General features: G+C 41.6%; 1 protein-coding gene across 1 annotated transcript in view; it reads left to right on the top strand.

Annotated features, from left to right (window-relative positions):
* Nucleotides 1-24,059, top strand: part of LOC145401001 (anillin-like) — a 46,508-nt gene that overhangs the window by 8,494 nt on the left and 13,955 nt on the right. The window contains exons 5-15 of the mRNA XM_080273358.1: nt 3,081-3,268; nt 3,473-3,597; nt 4,276-4,420; nt 6,186-6,401; nt 10,009-10,200; nt 11,880-12,012; nt 13,083-13,209; nt 13,577-13,696; nt 13,942-14,052; nt 14,757-14,876; nt 17,396-17,551. Of these exons, the coding sequence (XP_080129484.1) occupies nt 3,081-3,268; nt 3,473-3,597; nt 4,276-4,420; nt 6,186-6,401; nt 10,009-10,200; nt 11,880-12,012; nt 13,083-13,209; nt 13,577-13,696; nt 13,942-14,052; nt 14,757-14,876; nt 17,396-17,551 (1,633 nt within the window). The remainder of the gene's footprint in view (nt 1-3,080; nt 3,269-3,472; nt 3,598-4,275; nt 4,421-6,185; nt 6,402-10,008; nt 10,201-11,879; nt 12,013-13,082; nt 13,210-13,576; nt 13,697-13,941; nt 14,053-14,756; nt 14,877-17,395; nt 17,552-24,059) is intronic.

The raw sequence follows: 24,059 nt of genomic DNA, 5'->3' as shown, positions 1-24,059 counted from the left end.
TACACTGAGTAACAAGTATAGTGGTTTCCTGTAACCCAGGATAGCATTCACAACACTGGGTGGTAACCTTATAACCAAAGAACAGGGTGATGTTTGGTGTCCCTTTTAAGTGGGTTGAGAGAGACAGTTGTAGAATCCACCAGGAATCAAACCTCCTTTCTCTTCCCTTCTCCTTGCTGTGTCGAGACATTGTCCACCACAAGGAAACTGCATGGGACAGCCCTGCAGGGACAGGTAACTGCCTGCAATTGCAGGGCCTCTTCAGTCAGACAGACCAGGGTTACTCACCAACAACGAGAACAGTAGATTACTTCAAAAACATAAGTGTACCACCTAATTCTAGCAGTAATGAGTTGGTCAGGGAGTATGGGGATGAAAGGTTAGTGCATGCCCACTTAACCCTTTTTGGCAAGAGAGGTAATTTACCACTGAACATTAATGTCTTGGCAATAGTTATCGGACTTAGGGAATACACAGGTGGTCATGGAAGTAAAGAGTACTGAAGAACAGTATCTGCTGTGATGGCAGTAGTGAAGAAGAGAGGAAGGCTGAAGTACTTGGTATATCAGATAGAGAGGTAGATAGTCGATGAAAGTACAGTACAGCATCATTTTGTTATTGCATAAGGGATCCAGAACCAGTTAGTCATATATAATGAGAGCCTGTGTAGAATAATTTACAAATCATCTTCACATTTTTTCACATCTAAAGACTAGGTGAGTTCAGGTCCAGGAAACAAGGAAAGATAAAGCATGACAGATGGAGGTAGTCACCCACCATTCAAGCCCCAAGTATTCTGGCTCCACCTCACATGTCTGAACATCTGCATGTGCTTTAAGGGAGGGGGAGATATTTTTTCTTTGAAGATTCACTTCACCTACCAGTACACCTGCTGGTTGAAGTCAGTTTATATACTAGTAAGTTTCAAAAAGGTTGCCAAACCTGCTCTTCTGTACATTATTTATCCAACTATCATGGTCCTCTGTCAGTCCTTAATTTTTGGGTGTGTGAGATTTCCCATAATGTGAATTACATCTTGGGGTACTATAAAATAAAATGAAAATTATGACATCATAAAGGGAGTTGACAGGAAATATTTCCAACCCCTTGTTGGGGAATGAGTTAAGGTATAGAAATTATAGATGTTAATAGCAAATGATACTGGAGAAAAGTAACTTCATTTCCTGATTATATACAGTACTCATGTATACATGGCTTTCTTGAGACCTTTGAGACAGGCTGTAAGTTCACTTCATCCTTTAATTAGGCACCAGTTCATACACAGTCCAAGTTGCATATGTGTAATTTTGCTCACAACCATGTGCATATGCATTGTGCATATTGCTTGTACACAAACATTGCATCCCCATGATCAGCAGCCATCTGGTTTTAGTGACCTGGATATCATCTGCCTCATCTTATTCTTACATGGATTGTCTTTAACTACACGATAATAGATCAGACGTATTACCCATCAACTTCATTATATTGTCATCTTTTTAAGTTTATTTTTATTTACTGCTGCCAGATTATCTGTTGCCTGTTACAGGAAATCACTTATACTGAGGAGATTAAAAATAATCCCCATTACCTCTGTAGGCACATTGTCATCCTTATATTAACCCGTTCACATCGAATGGCACGTTGACATGCCACAAAGGAAGTGTTGTGGACTGTTATATTTGCGTGCCAGTACTGGGGCCCAATAGTGGTTCAGTATCAGGAGGTGGCAAGACTGAGGAGTTGCCATCACAGGAAGACTGTTTTATTGTCTACTATTTTTGTCATGTACCAGAAGTATGTTGAGGCATAATGTACGAAATGTTTCGCTGCCATGGCAGCTTACTTGGATCTGATGGAAATGATGTTTGATGACTCGGATTATGTTGTCAGATGAAAGTGAAAGTGAAAATTAAAGTGCTATTATAAATGGGATACGTCTGGCAGTGGAGGAGTTCCATCATCACAGGTTTTGACAGCTCACCACACAGGTAATTATCATCATCATAATTATCATCATCATCATCATCACCATCATCATGACCTCCTTTCCCACCATGGGGCAGGGTGAGGAGTAGCAGTGTTCAGGCAGCCCAAATTTGCTCAATATTGGGCCATGCTTCCATTCACTCACCATTCAAGCCCCCAGAATCCTGGCTGTATCTGATATGCCCAAAACATTATTCTCATTATTATTATTATTATTATTTTGTTACATTATGTTAGACATCATTTTCTATCTATCTGTCTCTCATCCAATCTTACGTTGCCCCATGAGGAGCGTAGAAGCCTGGGGCTAGGTAAGTTGGTCCTGACATTTAAGATGAGAGTGACCAGCCTCACTCATTCCTGGGTGGCATTATGTGAGCAGTAACCCCAACCACCCCATGGATATAAACCTTCACTGGTTCAATCCAATTGGAGCACTGCAATTACCCACTAAACCACCAGGCGCCATAATTTGGTTATGTGGTTACCACTCAGCGTCGTAAATGGTTTCCTGGTGTTCAGGAAACCATTCAGCTTGTCACTAAGTGTAGAGTCACCCATAGGCAGAAGGAACAGGCAAGAATGAAGGAAAGACAAAAGGGGGAGTGTAAAGTCACCTGTAGGCAGAAGGACGAGGAAAGAATGAAGTAAAGAAAGACAGAAGAGGAGGGAAGGAAAGGAGGGAGGAGAGGAAAAGCCAGACACCTGAGAGCAGCACTACATCGAGTGAGTTAATGGTGAGCATCCCCACCTACCACAGACATGTTACTCAGAAAATTATGGTTGTTGTTTTTTTGGTGTGGAATATTTTATCAAAACAATTACAGTATCTTTGTATACCTCAAAATCCCAGTATGTGGGACACCCAGAAAAAAAAAAAAAAAATGAAATGGAAGGGTTAATGAGGACTTACAGCTGGAAGATATTCCTCATGAGCTAATTCTGCTTATCATTCAAAATGTATCTTAGTTGTCTCTGAGTGAACACTGAAGTTAGCATGTATAGACCCATTGTCATTCACTTCTCAATGTCTATCAAAGTCAGATTGTATGGACTTAAGGAATCATGCCAGAATTTATTGTTATTTGCAGACATCAAAACCAATCTGGGGCAATCCAAAACTCACCAGAGCGCAAGAACTGGCGTGATCAGAGTCCGAAGAAATACAGCCCTGTTAAGGAAGTGGTGAAGAGTTCAGCAGTACCCCACTCCGAACCTGTTGTGGCTGAACCATTTGGATCATCTGTCAGAGAAAGAGCTGCTGCCTTTGGCAATGTTGGTTAGTTACATAAGTCAAATAGCAGTGCATAAATTGTTGCATAACTTGGATTTCCTGTACATTGTAATGTTTTTTTTAATATTGCATAAGTGACCATCAAAAATTTGGAACCTGCAGACACAGATCCTTTCAGTATTAAGAATGCTGTTAGTGTTGAAAAGATAGATATGTTTCAAAGCTGTGATATATATGTTACTGCTCCAGGTGGACGCAAGCCAGTAAAGGATCCAGCTGAAATGACAGTTCAAGAACGTCTTGCAATATTTAACAAGAAGCAGAGTTCTGCTCTGATCCCTAAAGCTCCGTTTGGACAGTCTGTTCCAGCAAAGGTAAGCTTTAACTTAATTGATGATTATGGTGAGAGTAATTCAGCAAGAATTAGTGACACTAGAAGTGAGTCATGTTACTGTATTTACTTTCTTATGTCATTGTCAGATGTAGTATGATTTCATGATAGCTCACAAAGCCTTTTGCAACAAATTTTTTATGGGAAAAAAAAAAAAAGAAAGGTATTGCTGTACTGTATACTTTGGTTACGTATAAGACAGTGATTTTCTTCTTTCATTTGTTGACTAAGTAGTAGCTACTCTACTTTTGTTTTACTATTTGATTTGTCACATTACTTTTATCTATAAATTTTATTACACACTTGTGGAGTTCTTTTTGGTAAGGAAGTTACCATGATACAGTTTTGGGAAGCTGTATTAAAATAAATTAGGATAAAATATTAGTCACTGTGGTACAGATTCAGGTGAGTTATATTCATCATTGCCATCCTGATCTCTTCTCCCTCCCAAAGATAGAATAAGGTAGGGTCCTGAGGCAAGGGCAGAGAAAAATAAGAAAGAGAGAGAACTAGGCAACAGCATGCCTAGTGAAATGGGCCACATACTCACTTATCTCTCAAACCCTTGGAATCCTGACTACCTTACAATCGTAAGGTTCCACATATAGGTGCTTTGTAATGCTGTGCCTTTCATTGATAATTCTTGGATATTATATTTCAGGCACTTCAAAGTGATGGTTCAAGTACATCCCATGAGTATACCAACCTACCAGCAGTGGCTAAATCACAGCCAGTTCCAAAGCCACCCATGCAGCAGGCCTCAGGACCACCTGCAGATATTGCCAGTAATCTTCATGGATATGGAGGTGTGTTTCTTGATTTCTCATATTTGCCCATATACTGTATAAACAGCTTAACTTCACTTATCTAGAGTTATTAGGACATTGAGCTTTCTGGAGAGGCTGTTCTTGTCAGATGTTCCATTACTTTTACATTTCTTAGGAATCGCATTGTTAGCAGTGGGTAATAAATCTGGTATGTGTATATGTAGTACAGTACTAGGCGTAATAAGAAAGCAGAGGCTGTGTGTGTGTAGTTTATAAGTATGACTGCATTTCAGGGCATATTCTGGTAGTAATGTTGGTCATTCATACCTGCTTTATTGTTAGACGAGTCTACGTGAATTTTGCCATTTGCTCATACCCAGTCTGATCTATACAGTTTAGAGGTAATCATGTAGGCTTTACTTTACAGTTTAACATTGGTAAATAACATGCTGTAATCAGACTTTTGTGGTTAGATACCATCAAACTATTCCAGATTGACAAAACAGCACGGTGTGGCGGAAAATATATCATTCAAAGAACAGTTTACAAAGGAGTGAAAATATTTAGGAGTGGCAGAACAGTATGGTTGATGTGATCACTTTAAAAACTGTGTGCACTTTTACAAACACTTACGTCTAAGCTCATCTGTGAGCATTTTGGGAACCCTTTTGGGGGAGGTGATGTCTGAATGGTTGGAGAAGGTGTTGTCTGAAATGACACAAGTTTGATCCCAGGCAGGGAGAGGGAACAGTAGGATTGGATTTTCTTAAAACAAATGCAGTTGGTCTTCCACGAGACCTAATGACATATAAAAACATCCCTGCAAAGACTAGTGCACCAGCCCTGAATGAGACAGCCCTAACTTGTGTTCATTTTTGATGGTGGGAATTACTGCTGAAGAGGTGACATGTGAAGATGTTAAGCCCCAGGAAAACTGCTGGGCCTAATGGAATGGCCCATTAAACCTGTGCCTAGAAATGATATCATTAAAAAAAGAGAGAGAGCTTTGGAAGTGTTTTGCTTGATGGTAAATGCAGACGCGTAGCTCATGTCAAGCCTGACAGTGGCAGGGCCAGTAATCTGTCATACCTTGGGTGAGGGCATTAACTTAGTTTACAGTACAGTTCCTGAAGTTGTTGGATGACCAGTCTTTGACAGCCTGGTGAGATGCTGTTTACCACAAGGAGATCTGGATTCTTGCACAATATATTTACTATACCTGTAAGACTGTCACACAGAAGCAGTTGCTTACCTGTTGTCAACAGGTCTGCTCAGCTATACAGACTAGGGCTAAGCAGCAAGTCAACTGCACTGTGTGGAGTCAGATACATTCTTTAACTGAAAATTCAGGATCTCTCATATTCCGAACATGTTTTCTGTGTTAACCATGACAAGTAGTAATCTCCCATTTATTATCACTACCTCAATATTTCAGTTGGAGTGTGGAGATCATTAGCAAGGATTTACCCATGATATAATGTGTTGTTAATGTAGTGCTGCTGAATCCATTTTATGTTAGCATGTGAAATAATATATTGAAGAGTATGAGATGGAGGGATGGGATGAAGAGATACTAGAGAGAGGGGTTGTATGTTGGAGGGAGGGCAGTGTAATGGCAGAGGAGAGGATGACTTGGAGGCAATTTGTTTCTGGACTTCCCTTGTGAGATTAAGGTGTCTGGTTATAGATAGATGTACGTGTATTCTCTTTACAGATGATAGAGCCACTTCTTATAATGGTGACAATATTCTGTTTACAGATGATAGAGCCACTTCTTATAATGATGACAATATTCTCTTTACAGATGATAGAGCCACTTCTTATAATGATGACAAGAAACCAGTATCTCAGAAAAAGATATTTGAGCACGTCAGGGAAAGCTGGCGGGATAATGAGATAAATACCAAGATACAGACTGAACGTCAAAAGGAGATGGAAATTCTGATGAACAGATTTAAGAAGCCCAGACAGGTGGATACTGTACAAAATCCTGTGATCTCACAAGCAAATAACTTCTCTGGTAAGATATATTAATGTTCATTGTGTCACATGTGAACCTGGGACAGTTTGTGTGTGTAGCAGAGGTTTGATAGTTGTACATCTATGCTCTTGACTTCAGCCTGGCCTAAAGTTATCATCCCTCCATCCTGAATGTTGAGATGCAGCATTACATTAATACTAGAATACAATGCAAGCCATGAAGTACCAAAGATATATGAGGCGTCTCGTGGACAAGGGGCGAATGCGCCACCCCCATCAAAAATGAGTTATGCATGTTTTCCGCTAGGTGGAGGCACTGAAAATCTCGTGGTGAAGAGCGTTTTCCGATTCCAACCCATGCGGGTTCAGAATTCTAGGTTCAATCTCCCTTATTTTGCACACGTGGAGGGGAGGAGGAGAGCGGGGAGGGTCTGGGATTTCAGAGCGTTAGGGGCGAATGTCAGCACGCGGCCCAGCCAATGGGCGAGCGGCTACCTCTGTCAGAGTTAAAGGGCCGCCTCTCAGCCAATCAGACGCGCGCTAGCACCCCCGCTAGTCATCCCGCCAAGCACATGAGTGAAGCCTGGCTTTGTTTACACCCCGCATTGCTTTGAGATTTACGAGTGAATTACTTGGTGTCATGGCGAGTACTACCAACCAGGAAAATGCCAATACACTGCCGCTCGTGCCTTCACGCAAAAGAAGGCCCGAGTGAATATTATAACTTCATTGTGTCAGTCATTAACAATATAATGGTTATCATACACACAATAAAACAACCTGTTGCCGATAAGATGAAAATTTTTAATTAATAATTATAGGAAAAATATTAATTATAGGAATTTTTGGCTGAAATTTTCAGTATCTTAGTTTCATTTACATCTAATACAGGAATGAATTTCAAGTTGATTGAACAATAATTACTATATGCTGAGAAAACACCATTGCGTGTTTTACTGTTTTTTTTTTTCATTTTTTTCCTGCAGTATAAATTTGCCTCTTCCAGAGGATTCTAATGATATATAATAACATGCTATTCTGTAATATTCTATGTCTGCCACCTGTACCTGAACTTTAAACGCTCATAACTCAAAAGTAAGAAAATGGCGCATTCGCCCCTTGTCCACGAGACGCCTCATATATATAATCACTCAATAATCAGGAGTCAGGATGCTCCATATTCGGTCATGCTCCATATACGGATGTTAGGCCTTGGTTGTGTTACTGTAACCCACAGGCAGAGCAAACAAGGCTGTCCTGCTCCCTTCTGAATGGCCAGGGTCCCTTGGCACCCCCAATCACTGGTTACATACCAGCAGCACACGTGTATTACAGACTGTAACCCACACTTTGAGCAAGAATGGCTGTTTGGCGTCCAACAAAATGGTCAGAGGCCCCCCCCCCCATCACTGGTTACATACTGGCAGCGCATGTGTAATACAGACTGTAACCCACAAGAGAGAATGGCTGTCCAGCTCCCAGTCGAATGGTCAAAGTCCACCGGTTTCCCGGATTAGTCAGAAACTCCCGGCCACACACAGCCTTCCACCTCCTTACCAAATGGTCAAAGTCACATCGCCGTCCAGATTACACGCCCACTCCTCATGCCCATGATGTATGGGAACCCAGTGTTTCTGCCACATTGTGACATTTGCCTGGGTGAGCAAAAGGAACCCCTGTGCATGTAGGTCAGTGTGCTGCTTTTTGCTTGTTTGCTCATAGCCAAGCATGGGTAGAGACATGGCAATGCTGTACACTCCCCAGTGATCCTGCACCTCAGTTCCCGCCTTTGTCTCTCCACGTGTGGACATGCTTGGCTGAGGTATATATATATATATATATATAAAATATACAGTATATTGATAGATAGATAAATATAGATAGATAACTAGGCTATGTGCAACTTTAGTAGGAGGATCTGGTTCAAGTGAATATGAAGGACTATAAGCAGGTTGACTTATTCATGTGTGTTTTGATGACAGTAGCATAATTGAATGTGGTTACCAACTTCCAGCTGAAATAGCCAAATAACTGTAGCACTTGAATGTCAGAAATTATTGCTACACTTGCTGTCCCAGGTTCAGATGTGGCTTAGTGTACTGAATATTGAACCATATCTTTAAATAAATTAGCATTTAGTGGCTACTGTAATTTTTTGATTGTGAAAAACAGGGATGTGCACCTAGCCACTGTTGTTTTATCATTATTATTATTGTTTTCAGTTTTACCTTTGTTCTACATTTAACATAGTAATGTTATACTGTACTGTACTGTCCATGCTTCTGCTTCTGTATAACCAGTTGATATTAAATGTCAAGTGGACTCCCATTCTCCTCATGGGGCAACATAGGATTGGGTGATGTATGGATGGTAATATACAGTCTGTGCAGCAGAAACAATGCTAAATACCAGTACTGTCTTTGCTGTATCACTGGTTATAACAGAAATGGTTTGTAAATGATAGTAATCAAAGTTGATGTGGAAAATAAATTATTTTGAGGTGGTTTAACCATATGGAGTAGTTGGAGAGTGAAACAGCTGACCAGGAATGTGTAGATTATAACAGGTGGTTGGAATCAGGAAAGGAATCCTGGGAACTATATGGAGAGATAGTGTGTGTGAGGATGTGTGGCTTGTAATGGGAAGTCCAGTTGCTCTGCAGGGATAGAAATTCCTGTAGGTACTGTTGTGAGGCTAGCTATGGCATGCAAGATCTGGCACCATTAGGCAGTATGCAGATACATAGATAATCTGCTTTACAGTGATTCCATTGTATGTTGATAATTTGTCATATTAAAAATACATAAATAAGTGAAAATAAATGCACTAATGTATGGAATCATGTAAATTATTCCATAAGAACTGTTATTGTTTGGCTAATGTGGCTTAAAAAACACACACACACAGAATTTTCCCAAAATCCCTATTATGGCCCTCTTCAAGAATTCCTCCCCCCCCCCCACACACACACACACAAAGAGCATGCATAATATATTGCAGAGAGTATGAAAACCTTGTGGTCATCATTTGGGGGGGAGGAATCCGTCCATCCATCATCCAATCCTACCTTGCCCCATGAGCAGTGTAGGAGCCCAGGGCTAGGCATGTTGGTCCTGGTATTTAAGATGAGAGTGACCAGCCTCACTCTTCCCTGAGTGGCATTACATGAACAATAACCCCAACCACCGTATGGATATAAACCTTCACTGGCTCAGTCCAATTGGAGCTCCACAATTACCCACTAAACCACCAAGCTGGCATTACAATGCAGATATTGTCTTAAATGCTCAGTCTGTTGAAATTCATCCTGTAATTCAGTCTGATTCCAGCCCCACTTCAACATACCTGGGAAAATGCTTAAAGGGAGGACTTGCTGTAACTTTGAAAATATATGATCAGTTTAATGTATAAACAATAACATACTGTAATTATAATTCCTGTATTGCACTATTTTCATTATTTTACCGTATATTATTGATCTTATCTTGTAACAGATGACAGTTATCTGAATATTTGTTCTGTTAAGTGAATGGTAGAAGTACTTATTACTAATATATATATATATATATATATATATATATATATATATATATATATATATATATATATATCTTTTCTCCCATGAACAGAAAAAGCAAAATATCCAGAGGAATCTGAATCTGATTATCTGGAAAGTGATGACTCAATTGGTGAATCCACCACATCTGATGATACGCTAACACAGGAGGCCTTGTCTGGACCACCCAAACCACCACGACTCTTCCTAGATTCCTCTGCTCCCACACCTGTACATAACCATGGAAGTCCTCCTGGTAGACTCAATTCAACAGAAATAGGAGGCAAGTTTACAAATGAAATGGGGTATATTCTAAGTGCAGTAGACATTTATGTACTGAGGTAGGTAGGGAGACCTACCATCCAGTCACTTATAGTAGTGCAACCTATAGATGAATCTACACTTGTGATAAGCCTGATAGTTTTCTGAAACCCGGGAGACTATTTGCTGGGCTGGATGGTAACATTGTAACCATTCACAGGGATAAGAAGGAAGAAAAATTGTCTCTCAAACTCCCTCCAGGCCTTGGCAGAAGGGAAGGGGTGGCAGGGATTGGTGGTCTCCCAACCTTTATTCATTGCTCATTGGTGAAGGCACAGAGACTCAAATTAGGGTCTAATATTTGCCTAGGACTTGTTTTTATAGCTAATCATATAGTATACACAGTGTTGACATACTGTTCATGTACTTCAAAGGCAGTGTTCCATGTATACTTACTCAACAGTTCACTTCAGTACTGGTTTCCAGGTTCTGCTGTCTCCTATAACATCTGCAGTGCAGTACATCTCTTTGTTTTGGGTGGTCTCATGCTATGTTCTGGCATGTATGGTGCAGTGATATGGCAGAGTCTAATTTTAATCAGCTGGATATTTGACCCAGTTACATCATAAGAACATGGGTGTTGGTTTATGTCTTTCCATGAGGGAAGAGCATTGGTATCCAGTGAGCAGAAAATAATTTTTTCTTGTGGTAGTTAGCTTGTTTTGGGTGTGGATTCCTCACAAATTTAAAGTGATGTGTGTTGAAAGAGAGTGAATGCAATTCAGTGAGATTTGCTTGTGAATGGAGGGAGAGGGATTGGTGGATGAGCTTAAGTATCTCTGCTGTGTCAGAAGAGAGTGGTTAACATGGAGTCTGGGTTGACGCTAGGAAGGAAAGTGGCAATTGCTACGAAGGTCTTAATACAAACCAGAGGACTGAGTAGGGAGGCATCAAGAGCATGCATGAGGGGATCCCAGTTCCTGCATTAACACATCAGTGTAAGACTTTTTATGGTATGAGTTTGACTAGTTGAGAGAGAGAAAGCAGTGGGGATAGGATTGTTAAGGAGTATTTTTTAGTTATTTAGGCTCAGTAGGGTTAGAAGGTTCACTTCATTATTTATCTCAGAATAGGTTTGCTTCTTTATTTATCTCAGAAGAGATTGATTCTATCAGATAGGTATATATAAAGCTACTGTATGTGGTGAAGTCTTTTGGCCTGTTAGATGGAGCCAGGATTCCGTAGGCTTGAATGATGAGTGAATGGAAGCGTGGCCCATTGAATTGGGCAAACTGTGGCTGGTTGGACTCTGCTACTCCTCACCTCACCCTAGGGTGGGAAGGGAGGTCCAGACGATGATGATGAGAACATGTAATAAGTGTGTACAATCAGACCATCATATGCTTGAGGGATGTGTTTGTAAGATGCCTGTGAATGGCAAAAATATGCCAATAATTAGCATTCCTCTATAATGGCCCCTGCATTACTAATTTAAATATGGCCGAACACATCATCAGATGTTAGAATATAGGTGTTTAAAGAGATAATTTAGCACAGGTTGTTAAACCATCCCCAAATGCACCTTAAATAAGTGTACAGTATTTTGAAATTATTTATTAACCCACAAATAACCGAACCTGCAGATGAGGGCTGACAGTATCTTTGTGTACATCACTCTTAGTAATGGTGGTTCTCTTTCAGAGGTTCGTCCTTCTCCCAAAAAAGAATTCATACCAAAAGTGAAGCCTGGTTGCCTGTTCCCATCTTTGTCTGATATTGAGTCACACTCTGAAGCCCCAGATAGTCAGGATGAAGATGATGCCAAAGATTCCAGGTATAGTGGATAATGGATTAAATTTCCATGTCATCTTTGTCTGTAAAAGTATTGTTTATAAGAAGTAATTATCACACAGCTCTTTCAGTATATCAGGTGACTGTAAAGCTGAAAACTACCTTGTAGGATATGGCTGACAGAACAGCCTTCAGCTTTGTTCTCATATATCTCTCTCGCTCTCAAACTCTCATCTTTCTTCTTTCTTATTGGTGTGCTGCTCAGTCTGTTGTGGTATGGTAAAAGGGTGCAGCAGTGTTTTGGTGAGATCAAAGAAAGAGGATGACGATTGTTTTGAGTGAGAGGTATGCGAGGACCAAGTAGCCTAAAGGCGGTTCTGTCATGGCCACCCCTGGGTGGGGGGGGGGTATCTAGGAGGAAGAAGCTGTGTAACAAATAGATTCCATACATTTTACTGCTCAGATATTTGCAAGTTCAAATGTATAGATATAAGAATGATTAGGTGGATGTGTAGTGTATCCTTGAATGACAGGCCTGAGGAGGAGGGGGGTTAAAAATGTGGATAGAATTGAAAGATGGGACATGAATGTACAGTATTAGTCCTGTGATAAGAAGGGGTAGATTGAGATGGTTTGGGCATGTGGAGAGGGTGGTGGATGACAGCTGGGTGTGCAGAGTGAGAGGTGTGAATGTTTAAGGTAGAGTTGTGAGAGGTGGATTGAAAATGACTTGGTATGAGGTCATATAGTGTGACTTCAGAGTTAAGGGACTGAATATACAGTTGAGGCTGCTAGAGATCAAGCGGTGTGGAGTCACCATTAGGTAACCAATGCCAATGCATGCAAGCATGTTGGAGCCTTTATAAATGATTCAACAAATATGAAAATTCTGCTGCTACCTGAGAATCTGATTTTCCTGTTTCTTCCCAATGTGCAGTACCATTCATATCAAGAAACTGGAATATCGTAGAACACATCCCTGTAGCATTATTTCACAGGGCTTTCTGGACAGTTCTCTGAATTCTTTGCTTTCTTTTCTTATTTCTCCACTATTTACTATGTTCATGAGTAGAATTTAGATTTAGGATACTCATGATAATATTCCTTTTCCAGTTTTGCTGAGAGTGTATTGACTTGCACATCCATGGAGAGTTTGGGAAAGAAAATTCAGAAATGTGCTCAAAGTGCTACAAATAGAACTCTTTCTATGATTGCTGAGGCCACCACTTCCCCGTCTGATGTGAGTATTTATGTTATCTTCTATGCATATAAGATGGAGTCAGGATTTCAAGGACTTTAGTAGTAAGTGAATGAGAGCGTGGTCCCTTTAATTTTGGATATGGTTAAATAGTTCCTCCTCTGTCAGATTTTGTCTTGCTGTCTGAACACTACCTCACCTTAGACTCTGGTGGGGAAAAGTGGTCAGGACAATGATGACGATGAACGATGTCCTGAATGAGTACAGATTACATCCATTCAGTCATGTCCTGTTGTGCATAAAGGTAAAACCTCATTTTGGAAGTGATAGAGTATACCATCTGACATAAATATTGCACTCATATAGGTGTGTTTGTTTGAACTTAAATATTGTTTACCTTAATTTCTAGGTAAATTATGGTATGTCTGAAAGCACAATGGATGCTCTTGGTGCCATTGATGATGCCATTGACGAGGCTTTGTCTGATGATCCCACACCACCAAAGAGAGCCAGAGTTCCTGATGATGATGTAAGTACATATATGGTACTGCAGTTTTGCTGAGTCCTTCTTTTCTCTTGTTTGTGGATCCTTTCAACACATTTTTGTTATAGGAGTTAGGTTTGTGATTATGAGTATGGCATTTCCTTTTCATCTCTTTGGCTCTAGCTTGCCCCATTGTCTTGAAAAAATTGATAGGATGATCCGGATATGTATCTTAAGTTCAAGACACTGATGGCATACTTTTCCTGTAAGTAATGATGTTTTTGTTGTAGATGCAGAGTGTTTTCAAGACCCCAAAGAACAGCAGTACATGTCCTGGCCTCCAAGAAGAGCAGGATGTCTCCCTTGCTCACAGTATTTCTTTATATCGCAAGCAGAAGCCTGTAAGTATATGCCAGATCTAAATTAGTCAGTCATACTTGGTAACAGTATTGTAATTAGTGAGGTTTACATTAGCCTATTAATGTGTGTCCGACTCTGGGCATAGGCTTCACAGCCTGCTCCCAACGCCCAGTAGTCCTCCTATGTTCCATACACATCTGCATGTCACCACTTCGGCTCTAACACCTACCGTCCATACTGAATACCTGCTAGGGCTGTCTCATACGGGACTGGTGTATTGGTAATAGCGGGGGTATTTTTACGACATGAGTACATCTTAGCCACCACAATTCCCAGCCTTAAAGTACTCTGGACCATGATAGCTAAGCCTGGCCCCTTTGCCCAGAAAAGAGTGATACAGACTTGAGTGTAACTGTTTTTTATGTGTAACTTATTTGGATCAGCCAGGGAGTGTACCAGAAGCAGAGCTAGGAAAGAATCAGTTACAGCAGTTTTGATGAACTGCTACAGAATCTGCATTCAGGCTTGGGAACCAATTCCATTTTATAGAATTGATTGATGACTGAAAGAGTGTGTGGCTCTTTTCATTGGGTATGCTGTTGATTAGTTTTCCCATTGTCCTGTATTCCCTTTCTGTTTGTGGTTTGGACTCTGCCTCACTCCACTTGTGGGTGGGAAGAAGTGGCAGGATGAGGTGATGATGTAATGTATGGAAAATACAGTAACTATACTTTTTGTGCTCCAGGATGTGACATGTACACCTGTGCGCCAGATCATATGTCGACCAGACCTGCGCTCCCCAACTCCCGAACCTGTCAGTCCCTCTGTAAATGTTAGTGCCCGCATAAAGGTACTTCAGGAAGAGGTAAGATTATTTACCACTATAAAATTGGTTTGTTTGCATGTAATAGAACTAAGCTACTCCCTTAACTTAATACTGAATTGTTGGTTGTATGAAATTCAGTGAGCCATACATGTGATACAGGCCTGAATCTCCATGGTAACTAGGCAGATCAGCCCCATAATCTGAGTACATTTGACCTTCAGCTGAGCTGAAAGGGGTTGGGGATCTTTTTCAGATTAGAAATAAACTTGCCATAATACTTAGTAACATGTAGGTATAGATTTAACCCTCATATGATGTGTTTTCTGATAGGTGGGAGATTTAAGAGGAAGGATGGGACTGGAGTGTATTGGTATTGTGATGAGGAGAGGTTGATTGAGGATGGGGGGTCATCAGTTAGGTGAAAGTGGAAGTGTTAACGTTGGGGGTAGGGTTGCGAGAGGCAGACCGAAAAAGACCTGGGACGATGTCATAGAATGTGACTTCAGGGATAAGGGACTGAACAGGGAGGTTGCCAGAGATCAAGCAGCATAGAGAGCTGCTATTAGGTGACCAAGGCTGATGCATGCAATCATGTTGGAGCCTTTATAAACAAAGCAAAACAATTCATGCTGCCATTATCATCATCATCATCCAGATCTCCTTTCTCACCCTAGGGCAGGGTGAGGAGCTGTAACGTCCAGACAGCCTAAGTTTGCTCAGTTCAACAGCCTACGCTTCCATTCACTCATCATTTATATAAGGCGATGGAATTTGGCTCCATCAGATAGGCCCCCCTCAAATTTCACTACATTCTGTGGCTTCACATATGCCTATCTGATAGAGTCAGTTCGAATGCTGTCACATTAAAATGGGGTGCCAAATCCCTGGCAGTGGGCTCATCATCATCATCATCCAGACTTCCTTTCCCACCCAACGGCAGGATGAGGAGTAGCAACGTCCAGACAGCCCAAGTTTGCCCATTGCAATGGGCCACGCTTCCATTCACTCATCATTTAAGCCCCCAGAATCTGGGCTGTATCTGATATGCCAAAGACATCCAGCACTTTCTGTAGCTTCACATAAATGTATCTGATAGAGTCAGTTCGGATGCTGTCATGTTAAAAAGGGTGCCAAATCCCTGATCATGCGCTTCTCATAACATTCATCCAGCCAGCCCGATCTTATGTGAGTCTCCTGACCTCACCGACTTCCATACCCCTCTTCCTCACACACTCATCCACCATATCCCTCCACCTTCTCCTTGGCCCACCTCGCCTCCTTCCTCCTTCAAATTCGCTCAGATATATCTTTTTCACCACTCTTTTGTCTCCAACAAGCGCTCTGTCCACTACATTTAATCATCTCTGGATACACCTCATCAACCCCAGCTGCTTTCCCATTTTTCAGCCACTTCACAGTGTTCTTCACCTGTGCGAGTGTCAAGTTTCCTGGCACAGCATTCCTTTGCTGCACACCCCCAAAACCAATCATGTTTACAGCCACTCTGCAGTCTCTATTGCCATTCATCAGGCTTTCAAAATATTCTTCCCATCTGGTCATTACCACATCCCCACTACCACTTTCATCCTTCACACTTTCACATTTCTTTCCGCTGTCACTACATTTCTGCACCTCATTCCGGAATAACTTCGTATTTTCATGCGTCTTGCACTCAATATATTCAGTTCTTATTTCAATTGAGCCCCTGTCCTGAACCACTCTAGCCACTTCTTTGTCGTTTCCTCCACTGGTCTCTTAATCTCTTCATCCTACCATACTGTACTTTTCTTTGTTGTTACCCTTACCACACCACACCTCTTTATCCGTCCCAACTAAGCAATCCCTATAGGCATTCCACAGGCTGTCCAGACCCATTTCATTCCAATTCACTGATTCGAACTCCTCCCCTGCATTGGTCCTGTATTCATCTGCCATTTCTTTGATCTGCAGCTTCTGGACTTTCAGTCTATCTCCGTGACTGCTCCTCTCTCTCCTGGTCCACCTCACTCCTCTCAGCTTCTCCACACAAAATTCATTCAGCCAGCTCGGTCTCTTGTCAGTCTCTTAGCCTTACCAACTTCCATGCTTCTCTTCCTCACATACTCATCCCCCCACCTTCTTCATGCTCTACCTCACCTCCCTTCTTCAAATTCGCTCAGATATACCTTTCTGCCACTCTGTTGTCATCCATTCTCATGCTGCTACCAGATGAAAATCTGTTTAGCTTTGGAAGACCCTCTTTGATTAGACTGTAGGTGTTAGAGATAGTACATTAAACTCATCATAATTATGCCTTTTGCCAAACAGTGTTCTTCAATTTAGGAAGGAAAGTATTGATGACCTTGCTCTCTCTGCATACAGTATGGTGTGGCGGGGGGCAGTACACCCTTGAAAAAATAACCTTACAGTGTTTACCTCCTAGAAAATATTGTCATAATATAAATTCAGATACGATACACATACAATCCTTATTCCATTCATAGATGGGGTAAAGGGTCAATTATGTTCATGATGATGATGTTATACATATTAATAAAATTGTGTGTGCATTAATGTAGGTTGCAGAACAGCAGCGTGTCATAGCTCAAGCTTCAAATGCTGTGACAGTGGTCCTTGAACATCCAGAGCAGCAGGGTACACCTCAGCATGTAGAGGCTGAAAAATTGCTGCTGCTTGCTAGCCAGAAGAGACAAACTGCATTAAATGAGATTCAGGTAAGTTGATACCAGTATACTCTTTTCATCTTAATTTGGCCCTCATTTTTGTCCCTTTTAACCCTTTCGCGCCCGTGACGTATGTGTTTACGATCGCAAAGCACTGAGTCATTCCGCCCATGATGTAGCCTTTTATGTCCCATAACATCTGTATGTATTGGGATGTGGTTTATTGACCTATATGCATTCTCTGAGCCTGGTATACCTCACTGGGAAAGAAAAATAAGCTCCACCCACCAACCAATGACAGCTCAGACAAATGATGTCATCTGAAACGTCACTGCTCACCATAGAGTTTTATTGGGTCCTACTTTGTACTCGGCTCTCAGTTTGTGTTTGGTACTCGAGGGGGTTGGATTACGTCGATAGTAGTATCCGTGCATTGCCATACTGGGAATTTATTGTAATTTTTTTTTCTGTGATTGTTTTCATGAATACACAGCCATGTCAGACAGTAGTGATGAATATTTTGATGCATTGTATGTGCCAGGGGAGTCCAGTGAGGATGATAGTACTGACAGTGAGTTATCACTAAGTGATAATGAATTATGGAGGGAAGATTACCTGATTGAGGAGAGTGGGTGGAGGTTTCTGGTCAACATTTTTGCAGACCAACGGCCAGACACCATTCCTGCCTTCATTGACGGTGCTGCCCAGGATATGATGCCCCCTACTTTTGCTTCCCCTGGGGCTACTTTTAGTCATTTTCTTGATGACAAAGTGATGTCAAAATTGCGTTCATGGATGAATGAGAGGGCTGATGTGTACTGGGCTGTGAATCCAAGTAAAAGTAAAGTACATGGCCTAAAATGGAGACCAGTTACAACTGATGAAATGCATGTGTACAGTAGGTAAGCAAGATGTGCATATGTCATGCATGTACTGTATATGTTATATATATTGCATTTATAAAGAAATGGAACGTATGGCACTTTAATGATGACAAGTATTTTCTGTTAAGTATTCTTTATGCATGTTTATGGTTGGGGGGGGCTGGGATGGGCAGGCTGTGTGATGCCCTGCGGCATGGGTGTGAAGGGGTTAAGTTTCTTTGACGTAATTCAGAGATAGAAAAAAAAGAGTGCTACTGCTCTGCATCCTTTCAATACTGTAACCTTATGACTAGCATCTATTGTTAATCTGTTATTAAACGTCAGTATCGAAGGTGGAGTGATGGCAGTTTAGTCCTAATTAAAGTGAAAAGAGTAGTTGCCTCATAAACACACTGACAACTTGCATTTATTGTATGGAATAAAGTTCATCATCATCATCTGGACCTCCTTTCCCACCCAAGGGCAGGGTGAGGAGTAGCAATGTCCAGACAGCACAAACTTACCCAGTCCAAATAGGCCACACTTCCATTCACTCATCATTCAAGCCCCCAGAATCCTGGCTTTACCAGATACGCCAAAAACATTCACCACATTCTGTAGCTTCACACAGCGTATCCGATTGAGTCAATCCGGACGCTGCCATGCTCACAAGAGGTGCCAAAATCCCTGATCACACACTTCTCACAAAATTCATCCAGCCAGCTCGATCTCTTGTCAGTTCCCTAGCCTCACCGACTTCCAAATCTCTCTTCCTCACACACTCATCCACCATATCTCTTCACCTTCTTGGCCTGCCTCGCCTCCTCCCTCCTTCAGATTTGCTCAGGTATACCTTTTTTACCACTATTGTTATCCATTCTTTCCACATGACCATACCATCTCTGAACATTCTCTTCGATTCTGGTGTCCACTGACTTCCTCGCTCCACATCTTTCACGAATCACATTATTTCGTATCCTATGCACCCTCTGTACTCCACGTACATTCCTCAGCAGTCCCATCTCCACTGCTCTTACTCTTGACTTTTCATTTTCATGCCACACCATAGTCTCACACCCATATGTTAGAGTTCGCACTAACACTCCCTCATGGAAGCCTTGTGCAGCAGCTGCAACACTCAAGTCTCAGTTTCTTATCAAGGCCTTCTTTGCACCAGCTACTTTTCTTCCTTGTGTACTCTACTTTCAACTTCTTTTGCACATTTTCCTCTTTTTTTCTATCACTATACCCAAGTATCTGAACTCTCTCACCAATTCCTGTCTCTCTTCATTCACCGTGACATCACATTGGGGGTCATCTTCTCTCTCAGTAACCACCACTTTACTCTTCTCTACATTTACTCTCAAGGTACGATGCTCACAGACATCAGCAAAACTCTGCACAAGCCTACCAAGTTCTTGTCCAGTACTTGCAAGCAGTACTGCATCAACAGCATACAACAAATTTGAGATATTCCATCCATCACCATTTATTATCAGCGCCATCCCTCTCTCCATCACTCGTGTTTTTACTTCTCTCATCACCCCATCCAAATATATATTGAACAACCATGGGGACATTGCAACCTTATTGCACGCCCACACTGATCGTGAACCACTCACTTAGATGCCCATTAACCCTAACACATGCTTCGCTATCATCATAAAAACTCTTGACAGCACCTAACAGCTTACCATCTACACCATACATGCGCAAAACTTTCCACAGTCTCTCTCTGTCTACTTTGTCGTATGCTTTTTCCAGATCCATGAATGCCATAAACACCTTATGGTCCTTCTCACAAGCCTTCTTTGCTACCTGTCTCGCTGCAAATACTTGATCCACACATCCTCTGCCACTCCTAAAGCCACCCTATTCATCACTCACTAGGACTTCTGATATCTCTCTTACTTTCTCTATAATAATTCTATATACCTTCCCTACCACACTCAATAAACTTATGCCACGATAATTCTTGCACTCACTTCGCTCACCTTTTTTTTGTACAGGGGTACAATCACAGCCTTTTTCCACTCTGCAGGCACAGTTTCACTCATCCATGCCTTCTTACATATCTCCAACAAGCACTTCATTCCACTCTCTCCACTACACTTAAGCATCAACCCCAGCTGCTTTCCCATTTTTCAGCAGCTTCACAGCGCTCTTCACCTGTGCGAGTGTCACGTCTCCTGGCACTGAATTCCTTCTCTGCACACCCCCAAAACCAATCATGTTTACAGCTGCTCTGCTCTCTCTATTCCCATTCATCAGGCTTTCAAAATATTCTTTCCATCTGGTCCTTACTTCATCTCCATGGGTTAGTAACCTACCACCTGCATCTTTCACACCATCGCATTTCTTTCCGCTTTCACATCTACATTTCTGCACCTCTTTCCAGAATAACTTCCTATTTTCAGAGTAGTTCGCTTTCATTTTTCTTCCCAGATCATCATTTACCTCCTTCTTTTTCCCCTTCACTAGTCTCTTTACATGCTTCTTGCTCTCGATATACTCAGTTCTTACTTCAATCGAACCCCTATCCTGTAACCACTTTAGCCACTTCTTCCTCTTTTCCTCCACTGCTCTCTCAACCTCCTCATTCCACCATGCCGTACCCTTCTTTTTTGTTGATACTCTTGCCACACCACATTTGTAGGGAAAAACGAAGAATCATACATTGATAAAGTGTGAGTACGTTTAAGTACTTGGGGTATGTGATGAGTAAGGATGGAAGGTTGGAGGGTGAAGTGCTTGAAAGAGTGCAGCATGGAAGAAAGGTTGCTGGTTCCTTGAAAGCAGTGATAAGAAAGAGGGAAGTGAGCATGGAAGTGAAAAAGTTACTACACGACAGTATTGTGATACCAACTCTAATGTATGGAAGTGAAGCTTGGACGTTGTTGAAGGGACACAAGTCAAGAGTGAGAGCAGTGGAAATAGTTATTTAAGAGCCTGTGGAGTCACATGGAGAGACAGGCTGACAAATGAGGATATAAAGGAGTGTGGTGTGGATGTGGATGTGATAGGAAGCGTTAGGAGAAACACACTGAGGTGGTTTGGCCATGTGGAGAGGATGGAGAGTGAGAGACTGATGAGGAGAGTGTATGTGAGTGAGGTGGAGGGGGAGGCCAAGGATGAGATGGAGGGATGGAGTGGAGAGGTATATGAGACGGGGGGTGTGAGTTGGGAGCAGGGAAGTGAAACGGCGGGGGACAGGGTGACGTGGAGGTGATTTGTTTGTGGCCACCCCGTATGGGATTAAGGCGCCTGGCAATAGATAGATACATTGATAAAGATGGAGACAGGCAATAGAAAGAGGTTACTTTTGCTGGTATCTCTTGGAGGTGTGAGAGACTTCTGACTGACCTAAAATGCCGAGTCTACGCTGTTCACAACTCTTCTGAACATTATAAGGCAGGGAATAATCCATGGTTTCTAATAACATACAGTAGAGTTGCGATTTAAGACCAAACAAAACAACGCTCTTACAATAACATGAGCATTTAATTTCTCCATAATTATATAATAGCACGGTAATACCACTTGATTACGCGAGAGAAACTGTGGGAAATGGGTGTTTTGGTATTGGATTTCCAGATGCAACTCGTGTGTAAATCTCTTCTTGGTCACTGATTGGTTTCCTCGACCCGACCCGACCCACATGACCCCCATACCACCTGCTACAGCCTGCTCAGCCCTCCTGCCTACCTCAGTGTTGTGTGAATGGTCGCTGTGATGAGAAGTTTATTTGCTTATTTCCTTGCTCCTCGTTTCCTCTCAGAACTGAGCACGTGGTTCCAAACTAACTTTATTTATGCTTAAGCACCCTGAAAGTGCTATGAACACAAGAAAAGCATTTATTTTAAATGAAAATGTAAGTGTTGGACGAAGTTGTGTGGTGTTGGAGCTTACATGCAAACAATCAGACATAAAATGAGTCGGGATGTTTACGATGTGGATAGTTTTCTTTGTTGGGGGGGGGGGGAGTCAATGAAGGAGCAGTAAAATTCATGTATTTGCCTTTAATGGAACGAGTATGAAAAAAAAAAAAAAAGAAAGAAAGAAAGGCTTTGTGCTCGATCTTTGGTCAAGTAAATTCGGATCTTACCACACATGAAGACACTTTTGAGTACCGAAAGTGATTCGTGACGAAATATGCGTGATGCTGACAGCCATTATTCAAGTGTTGTTTAGGTCAAGTTTTAGGTTGATTTCTAATGAAGACTTTCAAGAAACTTATCCCTGGTGATTAAATTTTTTTATGGGGAGTATTAGGGGGCAAAACCAATTGGTTAGGTTAGGTGCATTAGCCATGCACTGATGTGTCCAGTCGGTGAGGTCGTATGTAAACACAGTCTTCGGTGTCTTAAGGAAGATACGCGGCATTTCTAATAATCTATATTTAAATATATTTTTAACGAAAAATATGAGGCTTCTAGAACCTAACCCCCTACTTTACTTGCAAATATATGTCCCGTTTTAGCGCGAAATCGATTTTGCACGAGGTTCTGCTTGACCTATTCCGTGTTGTATGAAGAGCTTACTGTATCTGCTTTTTATATATAGGTGGTTGCCACCATACAGTGCCATTCCTACATGACAGTTGCCATGGTGGTATACACGCTGGGGGGGGGGGGGAAGCATACTTTTTCATTTTATACACCCTCTTGCAGGCACCCTGAAAAACAGGTTTTTAGTTATCTTAAGACACAACATAGATGTTCTTGTTCATTCATGTGAATGAGGCCTGAGATGTATTCATCTCCAGTTATGATAGCTTTGTTAATCCAGGGTGAACGGAAAGGATCGCTGTCCCTGATTATGTTGTCTGCTATGGAAACAATAGCCATCCATCCATCATCCACTCCTATGTTGCCCCATGAGGATTGTAAGAGCCTGGGGCTTGGCAAGTTGGTCTTGACATTTAAGATGAGAGTGATCAGCCTCGCTTATCCCTAAGTCGCATTACAAGAGCAATAATCCCAAGCCACCTTTTGGATACAGACAATAACAGCCAATATAGCGGATGCTTCACGTGGTGCTGGCATTATGCTGATGTCTGAATTAAATAATGACACTATCATTGTTGCAGTTGACTGCCTAAGACTACCTTCTGCACTATTTTAATCATGCCTGAAGAATACAGTGACAGTCTAATTTCAGCCAGTACTCCATATTAACAATAAAACTTTCCTATGTTTTTTGCCAATGAAATAAAGTATTACCAAGAGTAATCAACCTAGAAGGGTGTATCAGTTCCATTTGTGACAAATGTTTGTTATTGTTTTGATGACAACATATTGCTTTACTCAGACACAGCTATGTGCATTAAGCAGCAAGAGGACAGAAACCTGAAACTGGTTTAGTGGAAAGGATAATAGATATCCACAGAGGGGCGGTGCATTCAGGTGTCCAACAAGTAGGATGCAGGAATCAGATCATACAGCACTAGACTTGAACAAGCAGTTGAGACACGGACAACTTTGGAGGAAGGTCTTTATCCAATGTGTAGCATTGTATGGCGCCTGGTGGTTTAGTGGATAATTAGGTGCTCCAATCAGATTGAGCTTGTGCATGTTTCAATCCAAAGGGTGGTTGGGGTTTATTGTTCACGAATGCCACACAGGGATGAGTGAGGCTGGTCACTCTCATCTTAAATGTCAAGGCTAAAATGCCTAGCCCTGGGCTCCTATGATCCT

The sequence above is a fragment of the Coenobita brevimanus genome, chromosome 54 (assembly GCF_032717465.1).
Source record: "Coenobita brevimanus isolate Jiangsu-jjx chromosome 54, ASM3271746v2, whole genome shotgun sequence".
In the NCBI taxonomy this organism is placed as follows: domain Eukaryota; kingdom Metazoa; phylum Arthropoda; class Malacostraca; order Decapoda; family Coenobitidae; genus Coenobita; species Coenobita brevimanus.
The sequence above is the reverse complement of the archived record's forward strand: the minus strand, read 5'-3'. Positions and strand labels throughout refer to the sequence as shown.